Genomic DNA, 16,983 nt, shown 5'->3' on the forward strand with positions numbered 1-16,983 from the left:
GGCCAGCATCTTTCACCCCCCCCCCGTTTCCCCCCTACCCATCAGTGCCACCGCGAGGGACAAAGCAGTAGGGAAGAAAGGAGAAACAGGAGAGAAGAAACAACCTGTTGAGCATTTAATTTTAAAAACTTGATAAAATAATCAAAGAGAGCTGCCATATGCTAATTTCTGTCTCCACCCTTCATTTTAGCACATACTTATTTTTAGACTTGGGGTTTGTCTTTTTTTTTTTAAAAAACTGTTTTCCTTCTAATCTTTGTGGGAGTGAAAAAAATCTTTTAAAAATTGTTTTGCCTCTATACATTCACTCCTTCCTCCTTTTCTCTATTTTCCCTTTTCCTGCATCGTTTACCTTACTATGACTCCCTCTCCCTTTTCAAGTCTCTCTCTTTCTTCTCCATTATACAAGAATTGATCTCTTGCTTTTCTTTCCCCACCACTTTTCTTGTATGGCTTTCTCTCCCCTAACTTCTTGATTGCATGCATCCAGGCCAGCGTTCTCTGCTCCCAGTGTGCTGTCCACCTCCATCCCTTCCCTCTCACGCCATCCTGCTTCCTCCACCATACATTGTCATTTACACCTTTCCCTTATCCATACCAAGCTATGCACGTGTCTGTCTTCACCCTCTTCCATGTATCGCTGACTTTGAGCCCCTGGGATCAGCTGATGGGCGCAGGCTCCTCTCCTGGTTCAGCCTGGCCACGCATGCAAGCTCTGCTCAACTCCTTCGCTTCCCACCCTCCACCAAAAGCCACCTACATCTATTGATCACCCTCCTTGGCTTAAGGATGTTATCATAAGTATTGGGAAGCGGTAGGCATTTGAATAAGAGAAGATTTATGACTCATGCCAGCAGCTGTTGGCACAGGGAGGCGGAGGGGAGAGGGGTGAAGAAAAATGCTTCGTTTTTCCAGAGCCTCGCTCTTAACACTGTGAAATTGGGTTTGCCTTCACCCAGCCTGAGCAGCATCCACTGCTCTGCTCCTTCACATCCCCACATCTGGCTGGCTCTGACCGGGACTGCCAGCGCCTGAGGTGTGTTAATGGGTTTTATCTTCACAACGCTGCCGCTGGCAAAAGAAGTGCTAAGCACAGGAGCACAGGGAAATTAAGCATGTTGCCCAAATTGTATAGTATTTTCCCAGTCTTACCAAGCTCCTGTCCAAGTACCTGTGCTATCCCTTCCTCCTCGCTCCAGAAACGCAGCAAGGGCCAGGGCCGTTGTAAAACACACACCTGGATGGGATACCCTGTCTTTGCACACCAAAACTACCATTGAAAATAGTGGCATGAAACAGCTTCGAGGCAAGAATCTTGCCAAATTTAGCATCCAGCAGCCTGAATCCACAAGATGATGAAAAGTCATGATGAGATTGAATAAGCAGGGATACCTCATATCTCTTCACACATTGTTTTAAATAGTAAAGGATTTAATTGGAATGTAGATTTAAAGAAGGAGCCTATAAATTTCCCTGAATGTATGAGCATCCTGCTCTTTGGTAGATCATCTCCATTTATTATTTTCTTTACTTTTGAACTCACAGATTTTATTCTGGGATCCAGGAAAACCAACAAGCCAGACCAAACCAAAGCACCCTGCTTACTACCTCTGTCCCCACAGTGACAGGGTGGCTAGGGACAGAGCCCAATGGGGACACATCAGACGCCTAGATTCCTGACTCCGTGGGGGAGCAACACCCAGGCTGCATCTCAGCTGCCACAAAAGCTGGAGAGGCCACCATTTATCCCAGCGGAGACTTTTTTCCCCCTCCCCTCAGCAGAGGATGCTCTCAGCAGAAAGCAGCATCACCTCTCTGTCCAAGGGCTGCCTGAGCCAGACAACACCGGTCACGCTCTCCACTGCGAAGAACCGGCTGGCCTCCTCCCCAACCACTCCGAAGACCAGCGGGTCGTTGTCTAGGTCCCGGGCCAGCAGCTGAGTCACTGAGGAACCTGGAAGAGACGGAGAGAAAAGAAATCATGAGCAAAACAGGACAGAAGGGAAGAAATCCTGAAAATACTTAGGTCTTCTGCCTTCCTCCCTTAAGTCATCCCCAAACTATTTTCCCATGGTGCTACAATGCCTCAGACATTTATACAGCAGAGCAAGGGGAGTCAAGCTGTGCATGGTCCCACTGTTCTCTCTAACACACATAAATTGTACCACAGCTCCTCTCCTCCCTCGCCCTTATCAGAAGAGTCACATTAGCTCAGCAGAAGCATGGCCATCTCAGGCACTAGAGACAGTGGAGGAACCCATGACTCTTCTGGGTAAGCACCTACCAGCCTCCATCACGCTCTCCCCCGCCAAGGGGCACCACCAACAGATACAACATTTCCAGGTTAAAAGCAAACATCCCAAGGCCAAAAGCACAGATGTGAGGCCTACAGGGCCTGGAGCCAGACACAGACCTGGGGTTTGTTTTAAAACACCGCAGCTGCAGCAAGTGCTGGTCTCTGACATAGGTGGAACCAACACATCCAGAGAGCATGAGAGATGCTGGGACAAATCCATCACTATCTTCTACCAAATCATGTTTGAAACCATCTTCTGCAGCATCTTGAATATCCCAGCCAACACAGGCCTTGCTCAACCATCCCTCACGGGCATGCAGTTGCAAATGACTCTTCCTGACTGCACCCAAGAGGCAACCCAGACCCTCTGAAGTTGCTGCGTGGGAGCCGTGTGTCCTGTTTGTGATCTCCACGCTACTCCCAGAGCAGGACGACTTCTGCTGCGCTGAAAGCAAGGGATGGCCACCACCCTTGGAGCCTCATTTCAGCCCCGTAAGAACCTCCTCGGATCATTTTGGGCCTCTCCACGAAACCTCTGAGCACATTCAAAGTCTGGTGTGGTGGGTTGACCATGGCTGGCTGCCTGTCACCCACCCAGCTGCTCTCAGTCCCCTCCCCAGCAGGACAGGGGAGAAAATAGGAGGAAAAAAGCTGGTAGGTGGAGATAAGGACAGGAGATCCCCTTGGCCACCTGGCCCCAAGGATGGGGGGGGTGGACAACCTCTGCGTGAGCTGTCTTTGGCAGTACGAGAGCACCCTACGACCCCAAATCATCTGACCAAGGAGAACAGATGCCAAAATTTCATCCATCTGGGAAGAGGAAGGAAGCTCTGGCAGACTGGAGGGCAAATGTGGCAGCACAGCTTGGCAAGCAGAGCTACATAGGCAATTACCGACCGATGGGCCTGACCATCAATCATGGCGGAAATAACGAAAAAAGCTGATATGAGATTCCATTAATAAAGAATTAAACGATAGGAACATAATTAACGACAGTCAACATGATTTTATGGAAAATAGGCCTTGTCAAACAAACCTGATTTTATTCTTTGATGAGATTACAATTTTGGCAGATAAAGGTAACTGTGAAGAAATAATAGACTTTTGTAAGGCATTTGATTTAGCACTGCGTGACTTTCTGATTAAAAATTTAGTGCTGTACAACATCGACGAAGCACGCTTGAGTGAGGACCCAGCTGTCTGGCAGGTCCCAAGGCCACCGACCGTGGTCAGGAGGACATCCTAGCATAACGTAAAATTGCTCTCGGTACAAACTCGGGTGACAGCAAGGGAAATAACAGGGAGGACCAAGCAGCCAGGTGAAGCGCTTGGTAATTGGGGCTTGTTTGGTAAAAAATCGGTTTTCATGACCCCGCTCCAAACACCCTCGAAAAAAGCTGGTGGACCACAGCTGCAGAGGAGGGCATCCCAAAACCAGCCAGTCTGGAAGGGCTGGGGGTCCAAGCATGCAAGGAGCTCTTTCCATGCCCTGGCTGGTAGAGCCAGGTGCAGTCTGGGCTCTTGGAGGAGTGACTTTAGGGGTATATAGCCGGTTCTACCAAGAGTGCAATTCTGCAAACTGCTTGGCTGGCCGCACCGTCTTCGGGACTGGATGCAAGAGGATGCCATAAACATTCAAGAGCTAGCAAAAATACTTTACACTTAACAAAGGTTTTAAAAGCTCAAACTGCTTCATTTATGACAAAGAGCAGCGAGATGACTCAGGATCTCAAGCACATCTATGAAGATGACAAAATGTAAGACTTAAGATGACTATTCCAGAGCAAGAAAGAACAGTAAGACTCAGTGCCCAAACCTAGACGAATTTCTGTTAGAAGAAAGAATATCAGTTGTTTTAAAAACAGCAACTACAATTAACCACTGGGGAAAAAAAATTCCTTCCACCAACACAGGTGCAAGCAAGTGACGGGTCACAATCAAAGACATTTTGGACAAAGACCTGAAAACAAGAGTCCTTATCCAAACCACTGTGATCAGCCAGTTGATCTGCAGTGTTCCTGTCTCTTCAGTGAAGCCAACAGTGGAGATACAAAGTGACCCTACACTTTCTCAAACCTCGGAGCCTTGATATGAAACAAGCTACTAGCTTGGTTTTATTTTGGAGGACATCTGAAGCCATCCTTAGCAAAGGTTTCTTTGCCCCAGGAAAGAAGCAAGACTGTGACCGTCCCCATGGCAGTGAAAGCCAGTAACTAGGCCAAGATAAATCCAGGCTCATACCTCTCTATTCTGCCAAATTTAATGGGAGAAACAGACTTTCGCTGTTTACATCTCATTCAAAAGCCCTAGATCAACAGGGTATCTGCAATTCCCTGGGGAACTGCAAATACTTCAAACTCTAAAAAGTCTTGGTTGCATTCCCTCAGTGGAAGGGAAACAATGTTAAAAATCCTGCTGAATAGGAAAACCATGTCCCACCCTGTTCTAATCATAGTCGCATTCATGGTTTGTGTGCTGCAAACCCACTTGCACAAAAAAAAAAGAAATCAGCCAGCAAACAAACATTTAACTCTTCTCTGTCTCTTTGTGTTACAGCTACCTCCCAGTGTCAGGGAATTTAGTTCCTAAATTCAGGATAACCTGGAGAACAAGGCAAGGCATTTCTGGGCAGAGTGCATCATCACACCTGCATTTCTCGCTCCTGCCAGTCTGCAGACGTGCAAAGTTAGATGCCTGTGAAACAGTATGCTGGGCTTGACTGCTCTCTGGTCCAGGCGTATCAAAATCAAGGACAGATTTAGTGGGTAAAAAGAGGAAAAGGGAACATGCAGCACCTATACCCTCCTCAACTTTTCTTTCTTTTTATTTGTTAGAAACAAGAAACTTCATTAGGACATAAATAGGGCAGCTCAAAACATTAAAGTGTAAGCTGCATGTTGTTTTCCTGTATCACAGGAAAATACCATTTTAAACAAACCCTCACAAGTGAGGCACCAAAAATTAAGAGCTATTTTACCCATTCTCTTACCTGTCCCATCAGCCAGTAATCACCATCCTAACTTAGGAGCACCTCCCAATTCATTATAGAAAAAAAATTGCATAAAATACAGATCAAAATAACAAACTAAATAGAAGATAATGAGAAACAGCTCCCTGAAATAAGAAATGAGACTTCACAATCGCTTTGTCATTTGTTACTCTGATTTTTGCAAGCTTTACCCAGGGAGAATGCTAAGTTTAGGTGCGTGGTGTAAACCAGGCGTGCAGGATGCAGTGAGAGAGGATCGCAGCGGAGCATGCTCGGCTCCTTCACCACTTTCACCACCACAACAAAAGTTTCTGTGAGCTACCTTCCACCAATTCCTTTAGCACCAATTTATTTAATCCTACTTTTCCTCCCATATCTTTTTTGCCCTCTCAATTTACTGCACCAAGGGAGGAGGAGCAGACTAGCTGGACAGCACAAGGCAAACACACACAGCTGGAGCATCTGGGTCACAGTCACCATTCAACAGGCCACAAGAAATCCCATTTTCCAGGGTGATCACAGGGAAGGTACTGTTGTCCCACCCATAGGTGAAGCCAGACCAAGGCAAACACCCAACCCAGCAATACTCAGCTCCACAGCTGGACTCCATGCTCTCTTTCATGGAAGCAACATGGGAATTGCCAAAGGATTGCAAAAGCAGCACTAGCACCTTCACATAAGGGTGTCTGTATCACTAGGAAATCATCAAAAAGCAGAGGGTCCCGCTTGGACAAGGCATGCAGAGCCCACGGAGCTCCACATCTGTCAGAAACCCCTCTCAGGGCACTTGCAGAGAAAAATAACATGACCCAGCTCTCCCTGGGCCATGCTGAGGATGCTGTTTGAGCTGCCCAAGTGTCGACCTGGCTCTGGCGAGGGCTGAGGAAACAGGGACAAATTATCCTTCTACAGTGCAAAGTTATAGGTTCCATTTGTTTCCCCTCAGGAATCAGACGGGGCAGTTAAGTGTCTTGATTCCACCAGATAATCACAATTTATCTTGTCTCCTTTTGCGTCCTTTCTCTCAATCACGGCTATTTCTCCCTCTTTCTCACACATACACAGATTTTCTTCTTTCTCCAAGTCTTGAACTTTGACTGACCTCGGGAGCTTTTTTTTGTTGTTGTTGCTTCTTGTTTTGTTCCTGCTAGGATTTTATTAAACTTTTTAGGTTTGGCTGCTTTATGGGGTGTACTTTTCCCCCCCTTTACAGGAACTCCTGTCTCAGCACCTTGCTTGCAGCGGTAAACCTGTGTATTTTTCTCGCCATTCCATTTTGCCAAGGAGGAAAGTAGGCAAAGGGGCTGTGCCCTTCCAATTCCTCTCAATTGGTTTTGCTTTCAAGAGGCAGATGAGAAAGGAGAAAAAGCAAACTCTCCGGGAAGATCCTAGAGCTCCTGGAAGGTTTTGGAAGCGCTGAGCCCCAAGGCCAGGGAAAGAGTCAGAGGATGAAGAAGCTGCCAGAACAAGATGCTGACACAGTCTGCACAGGAATGGGGTGGGGTGGGATGGAGGGTACTGGGATTCAACAGAAGGGGCAGGTTTCTAATTAGTTGCTTAATAAGATGCTCTCGTAAAAGGTCTGATCCATACCCAAGTGGAGTTAAACAGTAATCTCTCCATGGACTGTGCTGGCGTTTGGGCTCAAGACTTTAGGCATCAGCTACACATTAATATTAAAAGCATTTTAATCCCTGCTTTTAAAAGCCAGTGCCTGTTTCTCCTTGGCTCGTTGTTTCTCACCCCTCCCGAGCTTTGGATCGTATCTGTGGGCACAGTCACCATGCAGCCTCTTGGCTCCTCATCTTCTGCCACCGCTACCAAGAGCGGTCCAGAGCCTGCCAGTGCCACGGGGGGAGGGAAGCAGCAGGGAGACAGCCCTTATGCCAAGAGCAGTGCCTATGGTGCTCGACCAAGGTCACTAGCTGGCACAGAAAGCCTTCAGTTGCTATTCAACTTCTCAAACCAGCACAAATGTATTTACATAAAAATCAATTTAGCATCCACAGCCTGCAGCAAGGAGTCCCCTTACATGAAGGCCACCGCCACGCTTTTGCTCCGAAGTAGCTGCCACCAGATTTCCTTGCCTCCCCCTCCTTCCTTCCTTGGAAGGGAGATGGGACAATCATGTCCCGTTCACTTCTCCCACAATCACTGCTGATGTTAGCTGCTAGCCAGCAGCCCTGCCCTTCCTGCCCCAGTCGCCCCAGCACAGGCATCTCCAATTAGCCCAGTTCATCACAGCAGGCTGGCCTCTGATGCACTTGGTGTCAGGATTTGATGGATCTGATCTTGAAATTCAAACCCTGTTCTTATCATTTTTCACCTGCTCCCTTTTCTTTGCCTGTAATTCATTTTCTCTTTCACCTTTCAGAAAAAAAAACAAATGAAGAAAAAAAGCCCTTCCATGATGTTTTCCCAGAGATTTTTTAAAAGAAAAGATGAAATGCCAATATTTCTGTGCTGCTGAGCAATCCTACAATATGCCACCTCTGAGCAATGTGAGGGAGAGAAAGGACAGTGACTCCCTAGCAAGGAAAATAAAGTAAAATCTAGTTTCAAGCAGGAGGCTACAGCAAGTGAGAGCTGCTCCCATGTTTGGGATGAGGCTTCATTGCTTTCCCAGAGAAGACGAGCCCCAAGCTGGGGACAGAGCGTGCACAGGAGACCCCACCTGATGCAAAGGGGGGGGATGTGAGCGTGGGCATGGTGCGGGAGGCTAAGAGAGCAACCAAAGCACAATTGGGCTCAGGAAATCTCTTGCGGGCACCCGGGTCTCTCCATCTTCATTCCTGCCTTCCTCCCAGTTGGTCCCAGCCTCCTGGAGCAGTTTCCCTGTCCATGCCACGGATGGCCATAGATTACACAGAAGACGTGGGCTCCCAGAGCCTAACCACCACATGCTCTAGACTGCTACTGCAGGGAAAACCTTGCTCCTTGCAGCTGGAGCACGCCTTGGGTGAACAATGTTAGCAAAACTCATGCCATGCAAGCTCCCTGAGATTACCCCCTGGCCAACATAATTCAGGTATGCTCAGGGATACTTAAAAGCAACACCACAGGTACAAGGGCAACCACTCATCCGTCCCCAAGCCTTTCTCCCAAAGCAGGTGGCTACCAGCTCATTTCATAAACACAAACTCAACAGATACTCTCTGGCCTCCCTTCTCAGAAAGGGGCTCAACCACTTGAGCCAAAACTTTCCAGAACAACTCAGCAAAGAAAGTTTCCGATCCTACAATTCAAGCGGAGCTCAACGTTACACACTTCTCTTTCCAGGTGCTGAGAAGCATCAGCTTACCTGACCAACAAGGCTGCCTCTGCTCCGACTGCTGTGCTGCAGAGCGAGTGAAAAAGGACAGGGAGACACCAGCACCTTTTAAAAAGGGCCTCATAATAAATAAAGGAGAAAAGAGCAGTTTCTGCCATCAGAAAAACAAGAGGTCTTCGTCAATTATGGGGGAAAAAGCCCAGGACAAGCTGGTCCAGGAACCAGGTGCGCTACTGCCATCACCCATCACGTATGGGAAAGAAAGGAGCCAAACACAGAGGTGACAGAGAAGAGGGAAAACTAATCTGTGCAGTCAAAACCATTTCTGAGGGAGTTTATCAAGCTGGGAAGGTGAAAGGCACAGCAGAGAGTTTTTCCTAGTTCCTCAGATGCTCAAAGCCAGAGCAGGAGACAGAGCCTGTAATTTCTCTGCTGCATTTAGTTATTTTAAGTGGGGAGTCAGTGTCGAGACGGAATCCATAAGCAGACCTGACAGCTGGCAGTAAACCTCAGAAAGAGGCATTGCCTGCCTTCGTTGCCCCCAGCTCTTGTAGAGACATTTAAAAGGATGTTTAAAGCTATTTAAAAGGAAGAGCGCAGCAGCAGGTAAAGAAGAGCCAAGAGTTCACACCAAGAACAGCCATAACAGAGGGCTTTTTGGGTTTACTTTGCTATTTTCCGAGCACTTCAGTTAACTTTACAAGAGAAATAAGAGGGGGGGAAAAATACAAAAACCAATGGTATATTGAACTTTCTTGACATTATCATTAAAGTAAACGGAATACCTGAGGCTGTGCACGCAGTCACTGGGCTGCTGGCATGCACACGGGCAGAGAAGTGGCATCCTTCCAATTAAAGTCAACACCTATATCAACACGGTTAAGACAGAGCAATTTCCCTCCATCAACCTTCAAACAGGTCTTACAGCAACGCACATATCAAGCAAGCTCTCCGAAACCACTTTAAAACATATGTCTTCATGCTGGTGTTGTGTCTTTGCAGTGGATGGGGGTCACAGCCTTTGCTCACTCACTGGCACCTCCTTGGCTTGGAGACAGCGGTTTATTAACAAAAACTCTCCAACCAGGCTGGCATATTGCTGCCGAAATCACCACTATGCCTTAGCGTCACTGTGGCATCTCCAGATCTGCCTGGAAAAAAAGGATTAAAAAAAATGCTCATCCCTGGGCAAACCCCTGCAAATACAGCAGCGGGCTCAGGAGGTGCCTGCCTCTCCTTTCTCCCTGCCTGCTTAGGCAGGGATCCAGCAATTCCTGCCCTCCGGTTCACTACAAAACCCACAGCCCGTCCCTGGGACAAGGGAGAACACGGATAAGTTTGCAAAAACTGAAAGGACTTTTGTTTCCTTTTGTTTGGGAAGGAATAGGCTGTATCAGCATGAAAGAGGGAAGTAAATACAATTGCATCAAAAAAACCCCCCCAAACCACACACCCCCAGGAGAGTAAAATAAGAAAAAAAACTACTTGTAAAAGAAGGAGTCTCGGTTTGTTAAGATATTCCCGGTGTGAAAAGGGTTCCCGCACTTAAAAAACCCTCTTAAAAATAATTTCCTCTCCAAACTGCCTGGGAGCCTCATAATTACCAACAATGATCACAGACCCATTCATTTCATCCTAAAATTAATACATCATGTTCGGAATGATATCACATTAATTTATCACAAGATTTATGAAACTTGTACTTTTTTCTAATGAGTTTTATGCAAATTCTTCTCCATCCATTGTTTGCACCATAAAAAAAAAGTTCCCTCACAGAAGCTGCTCTGTCAAAAATTCTCATTCACTTTTATTGATATCTGTCCTTCCCTCTTCATCCCCACAACAGGAGGGGGAAGGAGAGGAGCCGGTTCCAGCTGGGATGTGATCCTATTCCCAGGCAGAGCACAAGTGAGAAGAGCAGCCCCATCACAAGGATGAGATCTGCAGGTGAGTCAACCATTCAAGGCACTTAGTTTTAAACTAATTTTAAAGAAAATTAACTGGTGGTTCACTCACACTTTTGCCTCAGAAGGGTCAGAGAACAAGAGGAGCAGCGGGGAATTGTGAAATTAAAGTATTTAGACTTTCCAGAGCAGGAAGTCTGTGCTTGGTAAACTTACAGAATAAATACAAGGGGGATGGGGATAAACACCAAGGGAAGCATAAGCACTGAGCATCGGGGAGTTATAAAGGGGGAAATCACACGAGATTAACTTGGTATTTTACAGCAGAGCTGTAAATTGAAGACAGGAATGCACAAGATGTCCTGTCAGCCCAGGAAAGCACTCGGTGTAGCGCCTTACAAAGCCTGAGGTTTCCTGAAGACCAGGGCAATTCTCAGGAGCATAGACAAGATGATACAAAGCAGGCAAGAACATTTCCAATTCCAACATTGCAGGAATATTGCTTTAATCTCCAAGCACTGCCAGTTGGAAATCAGACAGAGACCTTCGTCATTCAACACAGCTTAGCCTAGGAGGCTGGGGAAGGGGATTCTTGAAAAACTCTAAGTATTAGATGCAGCCTTGCTCCTTGGAGCTGCCCTCATGAGACTAACAACTACTCACGAGACACGCATATGGCGGGTGGGAGGAGGCAGGATGAACTGAAAAAGCAAAGGAAAACATAAATCTGGGGTTAGCAGAAACTTCCCAGCAGTGAAATCTACTGAGGTGTTAAATAACGGCAGAAAGCCCCAACGTCGCCTGGGGGCTTTTAAAACCGGCCTGGAAAAGATGCTACAAAAACAATCCTGGAATAGCCCCAGAAGCACTGACTACATGAGATCCAAACCCCAATTTTAGCAGCTCTGGGGAGTCGGGAAGAGGGTGCTCCCCACCTGTGAAGGCAAACCCATTCCCTCTGCATGGCCGTGCTGCCAAATATGTCCAGGAGTACTGCTCCACGCTGCCTCGTGCCTGTCTCTGAAACACCCTGAACACTTTGTAAACCCCCCCCACTCACTCCTCAAGGAAAATCTAGCTAATACAGTCTTGATTAACATTTCTGACACAAAGTTTAAACCCTAAATCCATAGAATATCCTTTTCTAATTAATTTTTGAAATAAGAAACAGCCCAGAAAGAATAAGCAATATTTCCTTTGTTCCTTCCTGCCTTCTCCCGACCTTCCTACCTCCCTCCAAAAAGAAAAGAGTTTGTTTTTTAACTAAACACTCATAGGGCAAAGGAAACTGTCACAGTACCAGCAGGGAGGGAAACGCCACCCAGTTCTCCTCTGCGTGAATATCACGGCTCCGTAACAGGCAGAAAAACAAGATCATCAGTGATGGTGAGACCTTCATCCTCACTGTGGTTTCCCCCCAGTGCCTGTGCAAGCTCCAAGATGGAGGTGGAGACCACCAGAGGACTCGGGACACCTGGTCACTGGTGAGATATTTAACCCCCTCCCCAAATGCCACTTTTGAAGGCAACTTTTTGAGGTACCAACACTTACCTTGATGGCCAGCTTTTAGAAGACCACACCTTGAAAAATGGACACGCGTGTAGGTGGGACACCCAGTGAATTCACCGACCCACCCACCAGAGGCTGCACGAGTACTTTAACGGCAGGCACTCCCAGCAATGACCACGACCATCATTCTCCCCAACAACTCAGGAGCCTCCCTGGCAAGTTACAGCCCAACACGGGAGAAGGATTTGCACCACAAAAACCACAGCATTCCTACAAGTTTCATGAAAATAATAGCTGAACTAAGGAAAGCTGAGTGTCCATCCTTAGGGTTGCAACCCTTTTTCTTTAAAAGTCGTGGTCGCCCACCATCCCATCAACATGAACTAGCCAATCAGCACAAGCAGGGAGCAGGACATCCCACCTCTCTTGGGACAGCTAAGGGTCCTCATGGACATAGCGAGGAGACTTCCTCCCAGGAGTTTTACTGACTACGTGCAAAGATAGGGTTTTGGGAAAACTCCTTTAAAGCAATCACTCCAAGCTGTTCCTTGGGGTGAACTCTAAATTAACGTGGATCTTGAGGTCAGAACCACGTGGCTGGGGGCTTTCTGTAGTGACTGATGTTAGGGTCACTGTGCTTCCAGAAACAAGAATGATTCGTAGAAACTATGCCAACTGACCAAACAAGTTGTACAAACAAGCACAGAGACTAAATCAGCAGCACCATAGTGCTGGGGTCAGTCCCATTTGGGGAGCAGAAGGGCAGAGGACTAATTTTCTAAACAGAGCCAGGCAAGCTTGTATTTTGACTGCCAGCTGGCAAGAACAGAGATAACGAGACTCCTGATCCTGCCAGAGAAACCAAGACACCATGCAAAGAGCTTCACAGGTCAGAAGAAACCATTTCAGTAGGTGACCTGTTGCAGCCACCCTTTTTGACTACTGAGAGGTGTCTTGCCAGCTAAAACCAAGTAGCAGCAGGGATGCTGAGCACCCATATTTTCAGAGGCATCTTTCCATTGAGCGTAAAGACTGGGTAACCAGCTGAAGCAAGCCACACACTCTCACTAGGAAAGATTAGACAAAGCTTGCCTAGGGGATAATCGAGCGAAAACATGCCACCGAGGCATACAAGATGTTGCCGTGCCTCCCAGAAAGGGAGGTCCAGAGCAGGTGGAAGACTAAGAGTTACTGTATGTCCAGAGAGCATCAACCAGCTCTGCTGGCTGGGACAGTAGTGAGGACTGAAACCAAATCCTAGCTCCAGGGATTACTTTTACTTAGTGGATGCAATGAGCTAACAGAAGCTCCACTGAGATCGTTCAGATGGGAGTCACCTCAACTTGGAAAAAGAGGGGTACATGCCCTCTGCAATCTCCCACTCAGTGCAGAAAGCAGGAGGTTCAGAGGAGACTGGAAGATGCAGCTCACCCAGCATCCTCGAGTTCATTGTTTCTCTTTGGCCATACCAAGCTTTCTAGAAATACACCAGGGCAAACAGAAGAAAAGCAGGACCCCAGAAGTCTAGTTAATGAAGTACTTTGCTACTTGGTGTAAATAAATGATTTATGAGTAAGATGACACACACGGTAGTTTGCATCTTACCCAGACAAGGTAACATAGCTTTGTGTTAAGTAGAAAAGAGAAGCTGTTCTGCAATTAATATGAGGTCAGAGATAAAGCTCGTCAGATTGCAATGCCTATGGACCAGGTCCATTGAGCAGGACTGCAAGACACCCCCAGGACAGTAAGGCAATGATGCCAGCAATGCTAACGGAGAAGTCATGCGAACATCAGTGAACTGCTCCATCAATGGCGCATCTGTATGACGCCAGCTGTGCTCCAGTAATAGGGATGAGCCAGAGTGTAAAATGCCACCTCTGAAATAGTGCTGCCTGAGAGCCCGCTTCCTCCGCCAGCAACCCTGTGAAGCTGAGGAGCTGATCAATATGAATGGGGAAAAGAAAAAAACCCGTCAGCAAATTTGACTTGCGTAAGTGAAGTTCGAGCGGGATTCATTCACGTCTTGTTTGAAATCTCATCTGTGCCTTACAAAAGATGAAACATCCCCGAGGCTCTCAGTCTCACAGGGAATGCAAAACCTTTAGTGCTACAGCTTGCCTATGGCCCAGCTGCTCCGCTCTCTGAATGGTTCAGGGGAACAAATAAACATAGCCATCCTCAGCCCAAATATTGCAGGAGGTTTTGCTCCAGCACAAGCGTGCTTTGGTTTGTGTGTCAAAGTCCCACTGACTGGCCAAAGCCAGCAGTCAGATTTTTGTCTGCAGACTTCAGATCCATAAGCAAATTGGCCTTGGACTGTCACAGTAACTCTCTGAGGTTTCAAAACATGTGCTGGGTGATGGATTCTGCCTGGTTATAATGAAGATGCAGTGAAACCCCTTCTTGATTTATCTATCTGGAGTTGAGTTAGCACCTCTTGATCTCCAAGATACAGCTGCAGTAAAAGCAAGACTCACAGAAATGGGCCAGAAATTTGAAGCTCAACGTGGCCAGTTTTGGAAAGGTTACATTTCCTGCTCTTCTCACCCCCTGAAAAGCAGAAGAAACCCTTAAGAGAACCAAGAGAAACAACCAGACACTTGAAAGACTCTCCACAAAGGTGACAGCCTGGGGAAATATAACGTGTGCAACTCATCAACCCCTTTGTCCACCAGTCCTGGCCTTGAAGCCGCCTTCCTCTGAGCGCAACCCAACTCCTTGGGGCTGGCAACGCCTGCCACATCTTGGATGGAGCATTTCCTACCATGCCTCCCTCCCTCTCAAATGCCAAAGAGAAGGTAGGGAGAGACTTGGCAGGTGGTGCCTGGGTATCTGAGGCACAAGCTTATCTGCGTCCCCGCCACAGCGCTGCAGTAAATTGCTTGTTGATAAATGAGGCTATTTAGGAGCAAGTGATGCCAGCATTACGGTTATTAATGACACCAACGTGGAGAGACATTTAAGAGCGGCCCCATGTTCTATTGTCCTCTTGCCTGTGAGTAATGGGGCACTTTGGTTACAGGGCTTCAAAACCAGCTTGGGCTGTTTAACAACAGAAACAAAATAAGACCGAGGGAAATGGATGGAGCGCACTGGACTGATGACTCTAAAGCACTGATAAAGCCAAACTCCTTCGGTAGAAGTTGGGCAGAGCTCAAGTCTATAGATGAAATTAAATCAAGAGCGTCCCCCCTTTCCAACCACCAAAACTCTTCCACTCATCCCTGCAAGCTCCTAGCAGCCATAACATAACACACAGCATCTTGTTCTCCCAACCTATAGTCCTGTGCAGCAAACCCACCCAAATAAAAGGGAAAAGTCAAGCCGCAACAGCCTAAACTGGAAGAAGCAGCAGTCCAGCTGTACTTGCAACACGTGGTACACCCCGGAGCACAGTGAGGGTGATATTTGTTGAAGCCTGGGAGGCTTTCACAGGACAATTACCTCACTTTGCACGTCACAGATGTCTAAATGTGGCCAGGAGGACAATGAGAGAGAAATAAAGAGGCTGTTTATTGCAAGAGGAAACCTTAGAACAGAGCTCCGCAGTCGCTGGTGGGAGTGCAAGGCAGAGCACACAAGCACACAGCTGTAAACTTGTTTCTGAGTTAATATACCCACGAGTGTTTTTCTTTTCCTATGAAAGCATACTCTTCTGCAGACAAACATCTGGAGATCTCTGTTACAGCTGGACCATTATCCCTAGTGACTAAAGCGTTCAATTAATTTAGCCTCTCTCATTTGTGAGTTGTCTGCAAATAGACTTGGATTTGCAGGAATTTATTTGTTGTTTGAATATATTCAGTGAATAGTTTATTAAAAACATATTTCAGACAAAAGATTTCTTGCTAAATGCTCCTACAACTGTTGCTCTAAGTGGTCAGGTGGGAACGCCTTTGCATCTTGATGGAATGCAATGTACCTCCAGAAAGAGCTTTCCAAGGGTCTGTGGAAGCACCTGCACAAAAACATATCCTCACACAAACGCAGAGCATTCAGCCTGCCTGAATTTCCTTAAAAATACAAAACAACTTGCACAGAAGTTGTCACAAAGAGAACAAAAACAGAGTTGAATACCAGTATTAATTGACTTCATGCAAAACACCAGTGAAAACATCTCTCGGTAGTTTCCACAACACCTTGCAAGCATCCACGGGGCTCTTTATTCAGGATCCTATCTGTCCAGGTGCATTCTGTCTCAAAACTCAAAACAGCGAGGGAACGCTTGCTGCAGGAATTTCATCACAGCAGCAAGAGAAAAATGGGGTGAGAAAGAGTAGTGAAGGGCTATTTCCAAGACTGATGTAGTCCCTGGGGCATGCAACAAGCCCAGACTCCTCCTTGCCTATGTACCACAAATTGTAGCTTAAACAGTACATGTGACATGTCCAAAATCACAAATCCTCCTACAAGAACAGTTTTAGTCTTCTACACCATGTTGCTCCAAGGCAGTTGTCTCCCTTGCTGCCACCAAGCTTTGCTCCAGAGATTGCTGCATTTTGGCAGAGGGTGAGGGGCACTCAACACCCCAGGTAAGTCTTTACTGTTTAAGATCAAGACAATTTTTATGTTTAGGAGAAGTCAAATAGGTTTTTTGTGATCTTTGTCACCATGTTAAGAAGATAGGGAAGCAAACGTTGCACAGGGAACCGGCGATGCTTGCAAAACCCTCATGTTGCAGACCTAAAGCTACGTGGGATGAGGCAGGTGAACAGTAGCAGGCAGGACCCTGTCCCGGGGATGTCAGCAGGGATCACTCAGTTTTCATCCACCGCTTACTTTTACAAGCTGCCATTTCTCTATAGTGTTACATTCACTTTAGGGACAGGCAGAAGACCAGCCAGATGACCCAATTTTAAGAGATACCAAGTGGAAGACCTTGCATTCCTGGTCCTTTACCCCACTGCGCTGCCATGTTCAACAGAAGGCTTCACAAGAGCTCCACCCAAGTCACCACGTCGGTCACCCCAGCAGAACCCCCAACCTAAGGCACACATCAGCCTGGGACATT

At 47.0% G+C, this 16,983-nt stretch overlaps 1 protein-coding gene across 1 annotated transcript in view; it reads right to left on the reverse strand.

The window, feature by feature from the left end:
* Positions 1-16,983, reverse strand: part of CDH23 (cadherin related 23) — a 208,079-nt gene that overhangs the window by 165,887 nt on the left and 25,209 nt on the right. The window contains exon 3 of the mRNA XM_019474917.1: positions 1,812-1,954. Within this exon, the coding sequence (XP_019330462.1) occupies positions 1,812-1,954 (143 nt within the window). The remainder of the gene's footprint in view (positions 1-1,811; positions 1,955-16,983) is intronic.

This window comes from Aptenodytes forsteri, unplaced genomic scaffold (assembly GCF_000699145.1).
Source record: "Aptenodytes forsteri isolate BGI_AS27 unplaced genomic scaffold, ASM69914v1 Scaffold349, whole genome shotgun sequence".
Classification (NCBI taxonomy): Eukaryota; Metazoa; Chordata; class Aves; order Sphenisciformes; family Spheniscidae; genus Aptenodytes; species Aptenodytes forsteri.